Source organism: Morone saxatilis, unplaced genomic scaffold (assembly GCF_004916995.1).
Source record: "Morone saxatilis isolate NCDOM2014 unplaced genomic scaffold, NCSU_SB_2.0 Contig24, whole genome shotgun sequence".
NCBI classification, from domain to species: Eukaryota; Metazoa; Chordata; class Actinopteri; family Moronidae; genus Morone; species Morone saxatilis.
In genome coordinates, this window is record NW_023339807.1 from 21,685,050 (window position 1) to 21,700,072 (window position 15,023).

The 15,023-nt window shown below is 41.3% G+C and overlaps 1 protein-coding gene across 1 annotated transcript; it reads left to right on the forward strand.

The window, feature by feature from the left end:
• Window positions 1–4,824: 4,824 nt before the first annotated feature.
• On the forward strand, window positions 4,825–14,321 carry LOC118335824 (histone-lysine N-methyltransferase, H3 lysine-79 specific). Its single transcript, XM_035672269.1, has 7 exons — window positions 4,825–5,131; window positions 5,361–6,951; window positions 8,865–8,893; window positions 9,799–9,927; window positions 10,572–10,638; window positions 10,800–10,907; window positions 12,014–14,321. The coding sequence occupies exons 1-7, from the start codon at window positions 5,031–5,033 to the stop codon at window positions 12,659–12,661; spliced, it is 2,673 nt and encodes an 890-aa protein (XP_035528162.1). The 5' UTR covers window positions 4,825–5,030; the 3' UTR covers window positions 12,662–14,321.
• The last annotated feature ends 702 nt before the right edge of the window (window positions 14,322–15,023 follow it).

The following is a 15,023-nucleotide window of genomic DNA, read 5'->3' on the forward strand; positions in this document are numbered from 1 at the left end:
TGCCTATTCAAGCCATTTTGCGTTGGTAACATGGAGCTGTAAAGTCTAGGAAGAGACTGATTAACGCCCCACAACCCCCCCACCCATCACCCACAAGATGTGCATGGAACCCCCATTTAAAATAGAATGAATAAATAATCTATGAATAATACCAAATACCTTCCTACATCTGTTTAAACCGCAGTGGATGCGAATGATCCCGATCCACAGAACTATAGTAAATTAGATGAGCTCAACTTGTATCGAGCAGCTAGCGCAGGGGGGGTTCTTTCGATGATCAGCTTTAGGGGGCCGGGCCTGTGAAAAGAAGAACTCGAAACACGTTTTAAAAACCCCCTCCCCCCCTCCTCCTTTCCCCTTAAACCAAAAATGTTTTACTAGCCAGGATTAACTAATAGGTAACAATTTTCTTTTCATTGCAAGATTACTGCATACTATACAGCATAGGCAACGATGAGTTAATGTACAGGATAGTTACACCCACATGTACATTTCATGCATTAACTCACTGCTCGGGTTAAGAGGTAGATGTAGCGGATCTGTACCAGTGAGGCGCAGCTGTAGCACCAAGGGTTGCTGTATACACACACATCAATCGGCCGCACAGGAGACCATCCACTCTCACACTCCATTGAGGGAAACTTCTTTTGGGGGGGAAGACCTATCGAACAACAAAGGACTGCCTCTCCCGCCGGCTGTGGGAGGAACTACTTCTGATCGCAGGGGGGGGTCGAGAAGTCCAACAAGATGTTCCTCTCGCCAGCACACTACCAAGGCATTCACCACAGCAGACACCACCAAACTCATGTCAGCGCACAACAGGAGGGGTGACCACGGTACAAAACGCTTTACACGGCTTGCCTGAAAAGAGGAAGAGAGAACTGTGCGAGAAATTGTGTTCTACAACAGTTGTGTCTAGAAAGTGGTTTAAGATCTAAATACCTGAGTGTGGTACAGAGATACCTCTACCCAATATACAAACCACCACCCGGCTTTAAACTCGTGATGCTAGAAGACACCTGGACGCCATTTCCCCACCCTCTCATCACTGGCTGGCTTGCTCTGGAACTGCTTCAAGGACGGCCACTCTGTGCTGCTACCCTGCCCTTTGGCTCCCTCTGGTGTACACCCGCCGACTGCTGCTGCCTGCTCTCTCGGGCCCCCTCTGCTTTTCCCTCCATGCCCTGCGGTCCTGTTCTGCCTGGCTCCACTCTGGTCCTGCCTGGCTCCACTCTGGTCCTGCCCGTGTCCCGTGCGCCTCGCTCCGCGCTGGTCCTGGCTGATCTTCCTCTAATAACTAAGTCATTCTTCCTCACAATAACTAAAGTCATTTCCTCCCCTCGATACTCAGTCCATTATCCCCGGAAAAAAATAAAAAATCTTCTGTCTCTCTAAGGCAATACAAAAAAAAGTTGAAATGGAAAAAAAAAAAAAAATCCATGTAGAATTAACTTGAGCATAAATCTACGCGCGATCTGAAATAAACTTGTAGCACTCCTTCCATCTTTTAAAAACTGCAGCTTTTCCCTTTCTTTGGTTTAAAGGAAATATTTGAAACTCAAAATATTGTAAGAAAAACACGTAGTGACTGAACCACTCAAGTTTAACTCACAAAAAAAATAAAAATGTTGCTTAATTGCAATTACAAGACGCTTGCCCAAATAAAGACATGACCTCATCCACCATATTTTAATATACTTCAAAAGCTGATTGGTCTTGGCTTCTCTCTCTTTTGGTTTTACTAAACACAAAGCCTAGCTTGTCCTTTGTGTTAAATTTTTTTTTTTTTTTTTTTTTTAATTCACGCTGGTTTAACAGACTCGATTCTCGATTATCAATGTCCTACTTTAACTCCCTTTGTTTTCAGTTTAGTGCTTCATTCCTCAGTAATTAACTGACATAAGATGCCACAACTAGCACATTTCTCATGTTGAACTGTCAATCTTCACATATCGACTACAAAGTCTGCTTCAGTTCGTATCTGACCTTTAGTCTGATCTATATCATTACCACCATTAATAAGACCCTTATTAAACCTGTCTCACTTTAAGACTTCCGTTTCAAAGTAATCGTGATGCTTAAAATAGTAAATCATTAAAGGCTATCTTGTTATTGAACTGGCCTGAGTGACTGAAGGCTAACAGAATAAGATACTTGCGGTGGACGGCGCTGCTCTCTGGACATTTATGGCCTCACGGCTCGTGAAATCCTGACCGCGCCCCTTTCCGTCGGCGAGTACGTCACGATTTGTTTTTCAAACCAACCAATAGCCAACATTTGCAGGCTGCTACGTCACGGCTCCCATCTTGGGCCAACCGCCGTCTCGAACATGAAAAACATTCTGGATTCGAGCCTTTAAAAGAGACATGACGTGAACCAACGGACACTTTAACTCATTTAAACTGTTTAACAAGACGATCGTTAAAACAATATAACGTTCAGACAACGCTGACATTAATATCACCATGATAAATAGACTCGCTTAGCCTCCCTTTAGCTCGATAGCTAACTAGTGTCGACAAAAATAACGAAGCTTTGGCTTTAAATCAAGGCTAATTTTCACTGACATTTGCCCGATGAAACTTAATAACTGAACAAAAAGTCTGATAACAAAAAGTTGTGCTGAAAAACACTGCAGATATCTTGGTATTTAAGCTATTTGCCTTCCAGGTAAGGCCTAGTGATCTTTGACTGATCAAAATATGCTAAATAAGAACAATTCACAAAAAAACAAGCTACGTAGCGAGCAGCTACACATCTTCACCAATAACTAACAAATCTCGAAGCTTTAAAAGAAATAAAAATAAGAACGATTTAACCTGCGCCGCCTCAAACCACGACGAATTCGTATCAATGCAGTGTGAGTTGAAATGGCGTCGCTTGTGGTATTTATACTGTTTGGGTGCTTCGACTGCAGCAAGGGGAGGTATTCCTCCGATAAAAGAAGTAGACCCAGTTTCACACATTGCTTTCACATGAAAAAAAAGTTTTAAAATGTTGACTGTGGCTTTAGACTCGAGTTCGAAACCGAAAGTCAATGAAATTAATCAATGCGGGGGAATAAATTATTTATAGGGCACTCTTTTACACAATACTGATTCACGAGGGGGTGCTTCTATTTAAACGGACTCCGCAAGACAATGAGCGAACAAGGTGTGATTGTGTTATTACTGTCAGTTAAATTGACAGTTTCTTAACATATAGATCACAAAAACCGTGTCGTAAGTTACTATATAAAGACACATTTTCATCAAAAACTTCATCATGAAAAAAAATCAGTCAAAACAGCTGACGTCACACGAACGGCTGCGCGGATTAATCTCTACTTGTGTGTTACGCGGTCCGACAAACCGGATCAAACCAGAATATAGTTGAATTGGCGGATCTACTTCCCCTTTACCGCAATGATATGCTGTTTGTGATTGACGAACAATAGAAAAAACAGCCAACTCATCTCCCTTAACTTCGATGGCCTATGTTCAATAAGTTGTTTTTTTCCCTGTTTGGTAGATTGCTTAGTAGTTGACATAAAAGCTGCTGGTGTGCTCAATACTTTTCCATCAAATGTACCTTGGTGTCATGTATCATGGTTGTACTGTGTAGTTGTAGACCCCGTTTTCAAAAAGTCCTTTATAGTAGTCTAAGCTTTAATGTCTAATTCAACAAGAACCTAAGTGATACGCCATTGCAGTGCTTTTTTCTGTAGTGTACGTGATAAAACTAGAAATATCCAGAAACATCCAGTGCCCAAAAGAGTGCTGCTGTCACAGGGTGGAAAATTACTAGTAGTGAAGGCCATAATGTGAGTTACTTCTGTTCACCAGCAGATGGGGCAGGGATAAAAAAGACATGCCATTTGTCACGTCTGTGCTCCCAATACATGAAATCTCCCTTTCCCTGCCTTGTGTTTTCATGTGCTGAACTGGTATTCAACATTGATTACAGTATCCTGGACATGTCTGGGCAACATCTCTTATGTAACTATTCTCATGATAGCTCTATGCCATTGATCAACAACAAGCGGGTGTGGGGGTAGTTGTCCTCTGGATGAGTTTCAGCCCCTCCCAACCTCAGTGAATTGATCTTTTTCATGGTTGTTAGATAGGATATAGTCAGTGCAACACACACATTTGAAAAAGAGGCATCTTCTTTCCTGTGATAACAATGCCACACCAAGGCCTTTCACGCTATCAGGCTCTTAAAGACCTTGTGTGATACTTGCTGAAGTCATTATGAAGGAGTTGTTCTCAATTTGCATTGAGTGACTCAGGGAGTTTTTAGAATTATAGATGAAGCTGTATCAGAAATTTTAAATATATCACCCCACCACAAACCTGGAAAATGAGGCACATTTGTACCAATACTTCAGCAGTCGCTGGTTGTTGTGGTAACAGTACGACTGGAAAATGTGAACATATCGCCCAGCCCCAGGTTAAATAACCCTATTATAGATCCTGTCCCACTGGGCTTGATTCGATTGTCTCCTGTATGAGGACAAAGGTCTTGCTCTTTCAGCTGGTTCAATGAGCACCCAGCTGTTACATCAGGCGTGATGCAAAATCAAGCCGCCACCATCCAGGAATTTATACATTCCTGCTCAGGAGCTGTGACTCCATTATTCTGCTGCCAGCAGCTGAGACAGACAAACTTATTCATAGGTAGAAACTATCCAACAGCTGGATACAGCAGCTTTTATTTTCTCTAGAGACTATTGGAAGCAAACTTTTTGAAGACTGAACTTCTCATTTGCTAGTTTAGAATATAATTTATTTTTCAGAATACCTCGCCACATGCTGTACCTATTTTTGAGGTGAGAATCAGCAGTAGGTCTGGTCTTAAGTAATGATCTCTGCAGCTGACTTCAACAGACAAGTTGTTCACTCATAGAGAAAAAGATTGTCAGGGGAAAAAATAAATAGAGCTGCAGAGCAGAGGAAACCACGGCTCACCAACACAGATCACCATCACTGCCCCTTAGTCCACCCAACCAGGACGGCATCCACAGCCTTCTACCGGGGAAGAGACAGGTAATGGAGAAGTTCTTTAAGCCCGTTCACAGCCCCTGTGGCCCGGACGAGACCAAGCCGCGGAGACAGCACCATCATCATCACCAAGAACCTCAGTCACACAGGTAGGATGGGTCATTGCAGCATGCTAGATTTATTTTCATGTCTAATAGAAGAGGTATTAAGGAATAAAAGTCACATTCATCCTGAGATTTGCCTTAACATAGCAAAAGCTACATCTTTTATTTTGAAATTAAAACAGATTCAGAGTTATAATATGTTTTACATCACACAATACAATACTAATGGGTGCATCATTAGAGTTGATCGTATTCCTTTGTCCTTGTGTTATAGGTACGCAATGTTTGATGACACAGACAGAAATACAGACGAAAGCCATGGGCACCACCGTCACCATCAACACGGTCACTATCTCCATGACAACCCCCATCATGATGCCCACCAGCGTCATCAAACACAGCAATTTCACCACAGTGAGGAAGACGAGATACTTTACGACCACGAAACATCGGTAACTCTCTCCAGGGCCTCTTCCTCCTCTCTCTCTTCCTCCTCTTCCTCCTCTTTTTCTTCCTGGTACACAGAGACGAGTGCAAATGACCCCTTCTCTCTTCGTCATGCCGAGCAGCCGCAGCATTCCCTGTCCTGCTCCAACATCGCAGACGTGCGCAGAGGTTTCAGAGAGGACGACAGCAGCGAGCCCCTCGTCTATGCCACCATCAAACATGGCAAGAGCGGCAGTATTTGTAGTGAGTTACAGGGGAATACACAAAAGAGGAAAAAGCGTGGTTTTTCTTCTCTTGACCGAGGTCACAGCATCAGTGACCTAGGCCTCCTGCAGGGTAATGAGAGGGATGTTGGACAGGGACAATCCAGGGTACCTCATATGAACTATGGACCTCTGTATAAGACAGCTAGTTTGAACCGAAGCCTGGCTTTCAGTGAGGAGGACATTCTGTTAGGGGTCTCCAGGGGTCCCAAGAGAGCAGTGTCCTCTAGCCAGCTACCCAGCAAAGGCATCCTTAAAAACAAGGCGCCTCTTACTGACATTCGCAAGGCTAAGTCAATGGAGGTGCTGTCCCCAAGAATTTCCAACGGACAAGATCCCAGTGGACAGAAGGGGAAAGGGGTAACTCAAGTCGAGGTAGAGCAAGCCAGGGCAAATTTTGTGCAGGGAAAAATGCAATTCTCAGCCTTTCTAGATGAGATTACAAAACAGGTTATAAGTCCGTCACAACTCAACATCTTGGGTGTGAACAGTAATAAAACTACTGGAAAGACACCCGCCCCAGCGCAAACACCTGCCCCAGCACAAACACCTGGCCCGGTCAAGCCTCAGCTCCCACCCAAGAAGCACAGAGAGAGCTCAGGGCAGGAGAGGGAGCAGCATCCGAAACAGCACAGCAGACAGGAGAAAGCAGCTCGCAGCAGCTCTCGGAAACACTCCAACTGCTCCAACCCTGACAAACTGATCTCATATGCGGCTAAGAACCACCACGGTAGCCCCCCACCTCATCACTACCCCAACTCTCCCAGCCACAGTACTCACCATGGAAGCAGCCGTAAAGACAGGATGCCCTCGCCCACAGGGGGCTCCGTGTCAGGGGACAGATACGGTAGATGTGGCTCTCACCTCACAGATGGCACCAGCACCAGCCCTGAACCCAGCCAGCCCAAACGCCACCACCGCAAACAGCAGCCCACCGCTGCCTCCTACCCTGAACATACCCAGCACTTCCCTCAGCACCAGCCCCAACAGGTCCACCCTGGCCCTCCTGCGGGGCCGGGCCTCGGATCTGAATCTTCATCCACAAAATCAGATTCATCCAGGGCCAGGGACACAGCCTCCACACCTACCAGTCACAGCTCGGAGCAGAGTGTCCGACACCATTCACTGCCTGTGGGGCACTCTAGACAACGCAGGGTGAGTTTACTTTAATAGGATTTTTCTTTCTTTAACAGAGTACAATAATATAAGATGGGAGTGAAGGGAGATTTCAGGCCTCAGATACTGAGCTGAGAGTAAAATATCAAGAGCACATAGACATTATTTCTGTTTAGAATAATAAACAGGAAACATGGATGAAAACATATTTTCATTGATAACATCATGGTTGAAAACCTTTGAAGCATGTTACATGTGTACAGTTGGATTCCTTTAATAAGTGACAAATAAGTTATGAGTCATCCCTAAGTAATATATCTTACTTAGCCAATATCATTTATTTATATTAATTCATATAATATGTGTTAACTGTTCTTATAAAATCTATGAATTTGAACAAAGAGACAGAGAAACCTTAGCATTAAACCACAACTGGCCTTCAAATGGGCCATTTGTGAGAATTTATGCCACCATAATGTCTATATTCTGTGTATTATCTATTTGGGTCGTATAGTGAGTCAGATTCCTGAAAAATAAAGCATAGCACTGCACTGATGGGAAGATAGAAAGAACAGGATGCACACAATGAATGAGTGTTGCTCCTCTTCTGCAGATGCAGTGTAGCTGAGTCACAGGCTGTGTGGGATGTGTCGAACACTACGCATTGCAAGCTGAGTCATTCTTCAGCAATGCAGCAGATGATAGTCCTGCGCTTTTAAAGGAAACTCCCTTTGGAACTACCTAATTTATCTGTTTAAATAGTATAATTGTTTTTAAAGAGCAGCCCTGTGCTACCGTGTGCTATGAATCGACTATGTAGACAGAGAAAGTCACAATTAACATCACACACATGCACTGAGACAGATCTCTCACACCAGCTCACAGTAGCAGCCAGCACCAAGGAAAATGTGAGAGTGAGCTGGTTGGATAAGAGCAAGTGTCACATTGCTCTTATGTAAGAATCTGCTCAGGCTTACACTCTCATGTACTGATAAACACAATATTAGATAACATTGCCTTTTTCCATGTGGTCACTGCGTAGGATTTGGTCTTACTGAGTCTTAAATTCACACACACACACACACACACGCAAAGGGGTTACGGTTTAGCTTCACAGAACTAATCAATTAATCCATTTACAGGCGCAGGTCTTTCATAACTCAATAATGTATTCAATCAGTCATGTCCTCAGTAATGGACTGGTGACCCATCCTGTATTCTGCCTTTTATACAATGCACGCTGGCTCAAGCTCCAGCACCTATAACTCTGAATAGCAGTAAAGTCCAGAGTAATGTGCATATATACAGGAATATATAAATACAAAATAACATTATAGCTATATATATGAATATACTAGCAGGATTTATACTGTATGAACAGCATTAACAGAATGAACGGAGTGAGGTGAATACACTAAGATATTGTTATTAAGTTAGGATGAATGGAAGGATGAGTGCGATGTCCTTATTCTTGCTATTTATGGCTCTTTATATGTCTACTTTTTACCTATAGCACCAAACCTGGAATCAGTCCTGAACTACTAACGGTGGTTATAGCTCCCTGCAGATTTACAGACTTGAATCAGCAACATTTAAATGGCTTTGTTGGAAAGTTCCAGTTCACATGCTTTCAGTGAATATCTGCAGTGCATGTTGAATGTGGACAGTGATGTGTTTTGGCTCTACTCAGCACACTGGAATTCAAATAAAACAATGACTATGAGGTTGAAGTTCTGACGTTCAGACAGGGTGCTCGGGGAGTGTTCACATTCATATTGGGTGACCAGTGAAGAACTTATCGCCTACGTACAAAAAAATTCAATGTGCCAGAGAACAGTGCCAAAACAAGGCTGTCCAAATACTTATGGATGGCACTGTATCAAAGGCAACTATGCTAGTGTCGTATTTTAAATATCTCCTTTTCTCTTATCCTTCTTTCATTCTCTTTCTAGGACACACTGAGCGATGCAGACCACCTCCAGTAAGTGTGCAATGTTCTTTCTCTCTGCTCACTTCACTTCATTCGTTTACAGCTCTTCATACATTTCTCTCTCTGTCTGTCCTGTGATGGGTCAGTGGTTATCGATCACACTAATGAGCATCCTCTCTGCCTCCACTCCTGTTTTAACAGGAAGTGCTGTAGTTATGAAACTCATTTATATAACCATCTCTCTGTCGTCAAAGACAGAGAAACTAAAGCAAGTTAGGACAAAATATATATATACATTATGTATTACATATATACTATATGTAATACATAATGCACATATCCATTGATGCAGTCTTTTCAGACTATTCCTCTAATATAATGTTGTTGTTTTTAGCTGATGCAGCTGTAAAATGGGCACAGGTAATTAGATCTTTATGAGTCTTGATTACTTTGTTTTAAAAAACATACATGCTAAAATACTGATTGCCAGACCTCTGTTAGCTCTTTAGCTAAACTCATGCTAACTGGTATATCACCTATGTAGCAGCCATCTTTGTAGTGTTTGTTTATGACTCAGCCCTTTTTCATGAGGTATGTATATCATTTAAAGCCTTATGTGTAGTAATGAAGTTTGATAGCAATGTGACATTATATGTGGCACCAAGAATGGATTTTTCTAGTTCCAAATCAAATAAAAAGTATGACCATGCATAAAGAACAGATTCACAAAATGGAAGCATATGAGAGAACATCTCATGTTGAATGTTTTTTTAGATCATTACTGCCAAATGACTATGAACTTTGACTATATATATGCCTTATGCACAGGTATTGGTATTGGTCTGGGTCCACGAAGGCAACACTTCACTTCAATATATAAATACATACATAAATAATCTGTAGGATAAATACATTCTGTGACAAAACTCCATCTCCCATCATTCCCCTGTGTTCAGGGCACTGCAGGAAGAGAATGACGATCTTCACCAGAACTTATTGCAGACGGTGGTTTGCATCGAGAGCCTGGAGGCGGAGTTGCAGAGGACCAGGGACGAGCTCAGCCATGTCAAGGAGAAATATAAAAGGTTTGGGATCTTAAAACGATTGCACATGAATAATGGTTATACATTATGCACTTGTACACACACATAAACACTGAAGAAGGGAAACACCTTTTCCACACACAGTATGATGATGCAGTACATAAAGGACAACATGCAACACACAATGGTGTGATGTGCATGCACATATTGAGCCAATTGTAATCAATAACAATTCATCAACTCAACCTATGGCTTTACATACAGCAGTTTCTATAGATTAATTGATCCATGGAACACATTGGGTAAAGCCCCTGTTCATTTCTATGGGTGTTTTGGTTCTGCAGCGACCCATTTCCCCTGGCCAACAGAGGCATCTGTCCTGTCCTGTCACACTCACCAGTCCTGTTGTGACCTGAACCCTGACAAGCCTGTATTTATCACCAAACAACAGCTGCAGCCCACCAGGCACATACCACACTTTATTCAACAGACTGGAGCAACTGGAGTGACTGGTCACCTCACATTGCTCTCCAGTTTGGTGTCAGTTGTTACATACTTATTAGAAGAGTTTGTGGCTGCCACTTGGCCTGCGAAACAACTGTCTTTATAGATAATGACGTGGTGGTAGAGTGGTGAAATAATGCATTGACGTTGTTCTTTCTTCTATGGTTCTCTGTCTCTTGTAGCCTTCTAGAGACCCACACTGGGACCAAGCAGGCCAATAACCTGCTGGGGGAACACCTCCATATAGCAGTGAGTAAACTTGCACAGAGATAAGATTGGGGAAGCCACAGGCACAATGACAAAGGGGGGGAGCTTGTCTCACTGTACTGACAAACCATAAACTACTTTCATGTAAATGTTACTCTACTGTGTGTGTGTGTGTGTGTGTGTGTGTGTGTGTGTGTGTTTAGTCAGAGAGCCTGAGCAGTGAGAGGAAGTACCTACTGAACCGTGTGTCCCAGCTGAGCTCAGAGTTGGAGGACGCTCACAGGACCATGGCAGCCCTGGAGAACATTAATGTGAGCACAGTGCCATCTACTGGACATTCATGCACACTTTCACATACAGTAGTTTCTAACAGATAGCAAACATTTTACTAAATAATCCATTATTGGAATGGAGCAGTCTTCATTAATCACTGGTTAGGTAGGTCATTTGAACATTTGCAATTTATTATTATGAAACCATATCACCCTGTTTTCACAAAAACATTCATACACCAGTATGTGTGCAATTGCACGTGTTTAAAGTTGCTCCTCCTCTTATCTTATTTTGAGCTTTTCACACTCAAGTTAACATGATGAGGTAGTTGTCGATTTTTGTGCGTCAGAACCCTTGACTAATGTATGTGAATGCGTGAATAATTTTAAATGGACCTACTGGGCACAAGCCTAGGCTTTAATAAGTAAAAACAGAACGAAAGTACTTGTTCTGCAGTAAAATGTCTCCCATGACTAATAAATTATTACATTTTTAGCCTGGGGGCCAGGGCCCTCGGAGGGGTCACAAGATAAATCTAAAGGCTCCTGTGATGATCGGAATGAGAGGAAAAAAGATAAAGTATGGTTCTGCTACAAAAATTAGTTTTCAGTTTTCTCTAATCTTTTAATGAAACCCACCATTGCTCTTTTTTTGTGAAATATTTGATAAATGAAAGAATGTTAGTTTAGTTTAGAGGGCAAGTGTCTCTTTAGTAGAACTGGTAGCAACTTATACTGACAGCTGTGACAAGGAGTCACAACCAGACACTGCTCAGTCACAAGTCAGAAAGGTTTAAACCCCAGGTTAAATCTTTTACAAGATTATCATGTGTTTACAAAGAAGGAAAGAAGTAGTGGAGGAAAAAGTACAATATTTACCTCTAAAATGAAATAAAGTGGAAGTATAAAGTATCATGAAATTGACATAGTAAAATACAAATACCTCAAAAACAGTAAATTTACTGAATCGGCCACCACTGGCAGTTTTCAACCAACAGCAGCACATCACTAATGATTAACCTGCAAAATGTTGCTAAAAAGATGCAGAATAACCCTGAGCACTTCAGGGCAGAAGTACTGTATGTCTCTTCTCCTTTTTATGTTGAATTCAGAGCTAATGTTTGTGTTTGGTGTCTAAACCTCAGGTGCCGTGCTTGATAAAGGAGTTATTAGAGAAGCACTTTGATTCAACTGAGGCCATACAGAAGTTTCTGATGACTCCTGCTCCAATCAGCCATTCTGCCGCCTCTCCACAAGCAGACGCCCAATCCCATGCTCCTAAAATGGAGCAAAAAGCACATGATTGGTTGGCAAAATCAGACGCAGGCACACAGAGGGTCACAGCCTTCCTACCATTTAAACAGGGAGGGCCGACAGCAGGAATTGAAGCCAGTCCCTCAAGCCAGCATGAGTCCAGCCAAAGCCCACCTTTCTCTGTAGCTGACATCAGCACTGCTATCTATAAGAAAATGGCTGCCAGTTATTCTGCCAGACCACAACCTCTCTATCCCCAAAGCCAACAGCAGCCTCTCCTGGGCACTAACCACACTGACACTCCTCCAAACCTCCAGCAGGCCCATGTGGGTGGTGATAGCTGGGGTGGGAAGGGAGGGGTAAAGGTAACTCTTTTGGAGCAGGAGTTTGTGGATGTGACGTCCATGTCAGCTCAGCAGATCCTGGATGAGTTCATGCAGCAGCTGCAGCCCCATAAGGAGACAGGTGGAGGAAAGGAGCAGCAGGGTGGTCAAGAGTGGGCGAGTGGAGCGGAACATACGGGCAAAGTGGCAGACTGAAAGTGGCATCTAAAAACATGGCAGGATGAATGTATATGCTCATCTTGTTGCCTTGAAGTATGTATTTATTCATGTATCAGATGCAAACATTGTACCCTCAAACTACCAGTTTTGCTGAAGCTGAGAAAATCACTTTTTTGGCTTGTAAATAATAAATGATAAATGTACTTTTAGGATTTTAAAAACCAGAATTCATGAAGGAAAAGGAAGACATTTCTTTTGAAAAATAAAGCCCACATATAAATCAATTATATTTGGACAGCAGTTTACACTCAAAACTTTTAACCTAACAGTTAATGCATGTAAAAATTAGCAACAGACCAATTAAATGCTAAAATATTTATGAAAGGGAAGATAAATATAATTATAGCAAACTATTTCCACGTATACTTAATACCTTTATTTCCATTTAAGCAGCCATTTTAATTATGTTTTACTTTGTCTATTCCTTTACCCTGTTAACCTGTGATTTCCTCCCAAATTAACAGAAACCATGCTGATCACATAAAATGTCATCTGCATACAAAGTCACCATTGTCACTGTTGACAATAGTGAGAATCAAAATGGCCTCTGTGCTCTGAAAAGTGCCAGTGGGCACCGATGAAGTGACTCATCCAGTATTGTCACATCCAGTTGATGTGAACAGCCTTTTTTGAGATAAATACATTGTTTTTAGATAAAAGCGGCTCTTCGGTATTTGGCTTTTATTATATTGTACAACATGACATTAATGATTTCTGACAGTTAGCACACACTATTATTCAACATCGTTAGCCGTTTTATCAGGGTAAGCTTTTTTAAATATTGGATTTTATGAGAGATGGCTGTGCTATCAATTGGTATAATTCAATAAATGGCTGTTGAATGACAAATGACTGTAGCTATCTGAAGAATGAAGACTACCTTTTCAAATGCTGAGAGGTACTCAGTCACTTACCTCTTGAAGCTGCTTTCACACACTTCAGAGAGAGAATAGTTACCCTTCAGTAGCAGCCTCAATGTCAACATCAATTGAAAGATATGATTTCCACTTTTGTTAATAATAATAATTCAACCAAGATGACATACCTCTTGAAGTTTTTACACAGACAATCTTATTTGTGCTTCCTTACATTGTTAATTTTTAATGGTTGTACTTTATATTCATGAAGAAATTTGGGCTGTAGGAAGCAGACTGATATTCAGAACTGGAAAACTGCTCTTTACCTGATAGGAAATTATTTATAATATTTAAAATGATTTACTAGTTTATGTGAAATATATGTTTAAATTTGTAGAAAATGTCAAATTACTTTGTGTAACTATGTATTGCCTCTGTGTATATATGGTACATTCCTTCCTTTCTGAAATATTATGGGGTAGATGTTTTAAGCTGATTAGTGGCACAACCAAACGTACAGTTAAGTCACATTAAGTTCAAGGTATTGTGATAACGTAGATTGGATAGAGTGCAGCAGCAACACCTAAATGTTATTTTAATCTGTATAACCCACAGTTATCATCAGTGTACATGTACCCTCTGCATCATGCAATTATCAATACTGCTAGTCTGCATCAATTCAATATACCAATAAACAATACTCAAATTAATACAACATCCCAGATTCTATGTGTGTGTTCATTATTCATTATTTCTTGTTCTCTCTCTTCTTGTTAACTTCAAACATCTTGAGTAATCTCTCTTTGTATAAAAATATAGAACCAGTCATGCTTATTTGTCCTTAATTTGGTTCAATAAATAAATGTTGTGTTCTCCAAAGTCCCAAGAATCCTTCGCTCAGGGCCTTGAATATGAATGTTTAGCTGTAACATCTCTGCCACTAGAGGGCCGAACAAGTTTGCTCATCATGTCAATGTGAGCGAATCTCTCAAATCAATCTCCCCATTTAAAGACATCACCGGATATGTGATCAATGCTGGTGTAGTAAAAGAACATTAATAGACAATCTCTAAATATGAGTCTGGGTTTGGTTTAGTTTTCTGTTTGGTGTGTTGTAAGAGCTGATAACTCCAGACTGGTTCCAGTCTAACTATAGCTCCAACTCAAGCTGTCATAAATACTTATAATAACAGTTTAATCCTATTGATGCAGCCCCACCAACCACCCCTCCCTGTTGCATTGTATTCATAATCCCATAAAGCATAACCCTCCTCTCCCTTGTCTTACTTTCACTTTACATGATCCTACCTCTGCCTAACTGTCCCCAACAAGAGATCATTTTAGGGATAATAATAATAATATAGTATAATAATAATAATAATAATATAATATAATTATAATAACTATAATGTCCTATTCAGAACTGCATACCCCACTTAACTCTCTACATTGTCTTTTTCCTGTCTATTTCTTATTTCTTA

Excerpts from the sequence above, each read along its gene's own strand:
- LOC118335824 (XM_035672269.1), top strand. The coding sequence starts at position 5,031 with ATGGAGAAGTTCTTTAAGCCCGTTCACAGCCCCTGTGGCCCGGACGAG. Across the intron at positions 5,132-5,360 it reads CAAGAACCTCAGTCACACAG|GTACGCAATGTTTGATGACA; the intron begins GTAGGATGGGTC and ends CTTGTGTTATAG. Across the intron at positions 9,928-10,571 it reads GTCAAGGAGAAATATAAAAG|CCTTCTAGAGACCCACACTG; the intron begins GTTTGGGATCTT and ends TGTCTCTTGTAG.